Source organism: Chiloscyllium plagiosum, unplaced genomic scaffold, assembly GCF_037043375.1.
Source record: "Chiloscyllium plagiosum isolate Xiang-an unplaced genomic scaffold, Cpla_swu_hap1 HiC_scaffold_35, whole genome shotgun sequence".
Taxonomy (NCBI): Eukaryota; Metazoa; Chordata; class Chondrichthyes; order Orectolobiformes; family Hemiscylliidae; genus Chiloscyllium; species Chiloscyllium plagiosum.
Window position 1 is genome coordinate 9,841,641 of NW_028270173.1, and position 4,712 is coordinate 9,846,352.

The window sequence follows — 4,712 nt, forward strand, 5'->3', positions numbered from 1 at the left end:
GATCCAATTCTAATGGCTCATCAGGAGAGATGCTGAGAGGCAGCTGGTTCTAACCAGGCTGGACAGGATGTGTAACTACAGTCCCAGAATTCGGGGATGGCCATTTCAGACAGAGATGGCGAGAAATGCCTATGTGCGGAAAGTGGGAGAAACATTAGCGAGTTTATTTGTTCAAGTATTTTCAATTTGTCATCCACATCTCATTGAAAGATACAGGAGGCTCATAGGTCGGTCACATTAACAATCTCTTGTTCATTTCTTCTTTCAAACTCTGGATTCCCTCTCTCAGATTCCCAATCTCCTCTCCCAACAAGATTACCAAGATCCGGTTTTGTTATCTCATATTTACAACCTCCCAATCCCATTAATTTGCCCAGCTGAATACTGTCAATCCCAAATTCCCAATGTGATCATCAATCAAACAGTCAGTTGTAACAGAGTAGAAAGTGTACCCTCTCATTTAAACACCGTCCAGGAACATCTCCAAAGCCAAACCAATGTACAACAGCCAGAAGGAAACATTAGATACTCTTCAAATAATTTTATTAATTCCTCTTTATGTTTGCAGACATAAATATTAATATAAATAATATAAATACAACCATTGATAAATAGAATTAAATAATAACTTATATCAATCTGAAATATCTTAACATTGACAATATCATTGTCACTAAAAGACACCTATAGAACAGATGTTACAGTTTTACACAAACACTCAGGTTGGTCGATGAACTGCAATTAAATTTCGGTGGTCCCTCATTCGAGATAGAGAATCTCTCGGCTTGCAGAGCCAATCAGATTTTTACTGGGATCTTACTGTGCATTTCCCAGTCTGAAGGGTGACCAATGGAGAGTACAAGGTACAAAGAGAAGGTAACATTGCCATGAAGGAACAATCTCAACCATTCCCCTTGGATCAGAGCAGCAAAGAATCCCCTCCAACATTGACTAGGATGAAGCTGTAGGGAGCACAATATATTCCCATCAGATCAGGCACAGGGCAACATTTAGTGAGCCAACCTCTTAGTGTTTGCTGAATGTTCTGTCACCATTTGAATTGCAGTGCTGACCATATGGACTCAAGGGGAGGGAAGATTCTGTGAAGATTTGACCAATCACATTGTCGAGATAGAAAGCCAATGCCCTGCTGAGAACGTGCTTTGGCATTCCTCACCCAACAGCGAACTCAATCAACTTGTTTCATTTTTCACAAAGAGAGCAGGGATCCTTTGGAATGTAAATCAATAATGAGGAATAGACCATACTCTTCAAGGACCAGTACCTGGTCTCAGGGAATAATCAGTCTGAATATCAGACCCAGGATCCTGGAGTTCTTTTTAACTCCAGGGATAGACAAACGAATTTCTACCTGAGGAGGACAAATTCAAATAAAGTGAGCAACACAAAACACAATTTAAATATGAAATAAATTATACGATCTGTGAGGCTTTGTGTTCACGTCGATCAGAAACAGCAGATTTGGAATGCAATTTCTGAACAACTCTCTTCACATTGTTCCAATCGTATTCACTCATCCAACAGGATCAATGTTACACAGCAGTGAAACACCTCCACCTGGGCCCAGTGTTAAAGGGATGTTAGAAGCAGGGACATTATAGTGACAGGTGGAGGCCATTCAATCCCTCAAGCCTAGGTGTTAGCTGGAGGCAAGCACAGATTCCCTGACCAATACCATTCTGTGCTTTGTACAAAGCTGGAATTGCAACACTGAAAATTTACTCTGATACTTCACTGCACCACCCAATCCTCAAAGCCACACATATCGGGCACCTTCTGTTGTTGCAAACTCTTGAAATCAAATGCAAGAGAAATTAATCTAGTTTGTGCACAATTAACGATAAGAAGACAATGTGCCTTTGTCAGTTTGCACTGAATTTCAATTTGAAATTCTTGATCAGTCATTGATAATCAATGTGCATGTACCAGGAAAATTATACAGCAAATATTCCAAAGAAAGTCTTCCCTTCGGTTGTGTCTACATATCCCGTTGTCTCCTCGTTAACCCTGGAGAAGATCTGATCTCCCTCCAGGAACTCAAAGATGGCTCCCTGATAGGAGGTTTTGTACCAGGGCTCCTTGCGTTGGTGAGAGTGGCAGGCAGATTTGGTGGCTTTCAGTAGAATGGCTTCCTCAGGATAATTTGGCGACAGCTTGGTAAGTTCGTGGCTTAGATAGACGGCCTGGGGCTGACACTCCATGCTGTGGAAGACCACCTGGGTGTAGACAAAGTACTGTCCAGGCCTTTTGATGATGAGGTGGTTGTCCCTGAACTCCAGGCCCTCAGTGAATGTGGAGTCACTCTCATTCTGCCAAATCACATTCTCTCCTTTCCTGGTAGGGGAAGCTGAGGGGGCAGGGGTGGGAGAGACAGAGAAGACATCATGAGGATCAAACAAAGAGAAATAACTAGCCCGCATTGATGTAGCACCAGGCATGGCTTGTGGATATGGTCAAGCGCTTTACAACCAATGAGGTGTTATTGAAGGAGTAATCGTGCTATTTCAGGAAATGGAGCCACCACTTTGTGCACAGTAAGGTCCCACGATTTCCCATGGGAAAGAAACTGGACGGTCTGCATCTTAATTGGAAACTGAGCTCCCTTGTCACCCTGACCCATAGAGAGGCCGGTCACAGGAGAATTTCATCTCTGATGCCTGTGCTGCTGTCTCTGTGTTCAGATGAACCAATTCACACCACAGCCCCTTCTCTTTGCCCAGGACCCTGTTATCTCCCACTCTCCTCCTCCAGTGCTCTCTCCACACTGCATTATTGATAAAGAGAGTTAGCACCTTCCCAATCCACCCCTGCACCCTCCCAGCTGCTGTGGCCTATTCTCCAGAGGATGCTGTCACATTGAGAACAGTTCTGTACCTGTCAGGTGAGCTGCGATTCTCGGCCGGGGGTCACTCCCCACCTGCTTCATGAGTCGGTGCAAACCTGGGAAATGGAAAAGATAGAAACTCAGACCCAGCTGGATCACCCACAGAGCACAGACTGACAGACACAGAGAGAGAGGGCGGGGGAGGGGTGAAGGACGGGACAGATAGACAGGTGGGCTCATGAGAGCAAAGAGTGTATGCGATACAAACGGAAAAGGCTGGAGAAACTCAGCAGGTCTGGCAGCATCAGTGGGTGGAGACTCCGAGTTAACATCTCGAGTCCAGTATTGCTGCAATCTGAAAGAGTTTGTGGGAAAGACTGAGAGGGAGTCAGGAAAACAGACAACTCGCTAAAGGACAAGACTGATAAAGGGAGAATGGTGCAGCAATGTTAGGAAAGATATTGATGAAAATATGAATAAGGAATGTCCCAGAGGGTGAGGGAGAGATGGGTGGGAGAAACAGCACTGATGCTGACAGCACTTACCGCTGGTCTGAGCCGCTGTTGTCAGTGAGGGATGGGAGACTTCCAGCTTTGATCTTGAACCCTGAAGGAATTAAACAAGGACAAGTGTTAAGGTGTGAAATTGACTCGAGTTTCCGCTCCACCGAACAGGAGTTGGTGCCCATCCCAGGGCTGCAGCTGGGTGGGCTGTAGGGGCGACCCGGTGTTGGACAGAAACACAATGTTATCCAGACGATTGCAGACACTAAGTGGATTGGAGCCCCTGTGTTGTACACTGTCCAGGACAGACAGGCTACCCTGGAGAGCCGGAGTGACCCAGCCAGCCTATTCCCCCATCCCCACTGTGTACAGACACACGCTGACACCATCCAGACTGGCTGAGTGTCCCCCCGGTCACTCTCAGAGTGACAGCTGCCAGTCTCTGCTTGTCCTTTAGTAGCGCCGGCAGCACAGACTGAGAGAGCCGCCTTTATCCGGCGGGACCCATAGAACAGGGAGCAGTTCCAACAGTTCCCTCAGCTCAGGCTGGGCACTGAGCAGGGTCCCGGGGAAAATCGCTCTCGCTGTTGGAGAGACTGCAGTTAAAGGGCCGGCCTGGCTGAAGGGCTGGGGGCCAGGTTGCTGTTTCGCTGCAGAGTTGCAGCAGGAACTGAGAGTGAAATCCCTTCGCAGCTTGAAGTGCCCGCTTCCCAACAAGTCCCTGTCCCGGAGCAATGCAAGCGGCAAGTGGAAGGCGAGCGCTAGTCTCCGAGAACCCCCTCCCCAAGGCTGACCCTCACCTGGTTTGTAGGGAGCACTCCAAACTGAAGCAGGAAGAGAAAGGTACAAAGCAGCAACAAGCCGAGGACAGCGAGTGCACACAGAGCCCGCCAGAAACAGCTTGTGTTGGAGCCTGACTCCCTGATGGGCAGCAGCCCCCCATTCTCCAGCTCCAAGAACTTGGCCTCAGTGTTCATGCTGTCAGGTGGCAGAGGGAGCTCGCTGGGTCAGCCTCTCTCGGGTCCACTCAGGCTCTGTATGAGTGTCTCTGTCTCTGTCTCTCTCTCTCTGGGAGGGAGCTGCCTGCTCTCGAACTGCTGCTGCTGCTCACTAACAGCTCTTTATACCCAGCAGGAGCAGCACAGTCACTGCTGGCTGTGATGAAATGGAATGGGAAATCCCCAGGCAGAAACAGCAGCGATTGGAAAGCGATCACTCTCCAGCTCGAATGTGGGACTGGCTCTGTCTGACTCTCACCCAACGTGGAACTACAGCAGTTTCTCCCAAAACCAGGAAATCCTGTCGGTAACCCAAAGTGTGGGTCCCAGCATTTCCCCCCACTCTCTCCATGTATCCCCCATGGG

The 4,712-nt window shown here is 48.0% G+C and overlaps 1 protein-coding gene across 2 annotated transcripts; it reads right to left on the reverse strand.

Moving 5' to 3' along the window:
• Positions 1-1,583: 1,583 nt before the first annotated feature.
• On the reverse strand, positions 1,584-4,393 carry LOC148140042 (lymphotoxin-alpha-like). Of its 2 annotated transcripts, XM_087978851.1 has the most exons (5): positions 4,143-4,393; positions 3,969-3,998; positions 3,391-3,397; positions 2,896-2,961; positions 1,584-2,368 (listed from the first exon to the last, which is right to left on the reverse strand). In XM_087978851.1, exons 1-5 carry the CDS (start codon positions 4,323-4,325, stop codon positions 1,956-1,958), a joined length of 699 nt encoding a protein of 232 aa, XP_087834977.1. In that variant the 5' UTR covers positions 4,326-4,393; the 3' UTR covers positions 1,584-1,955. The 2 variants fall into 2 exon arrangements, with proteins under 2 accessions (XP_087834977.1, XP_087834976.1); XM_087978850.1 differs by lacking the exon at positions 3,969-3,998 and having other exon boundaries at positions 3,391-3,451; positions 4,149-4,393.
• Positions 4,394-4,712: the final 319 nt, after the last annotated feature.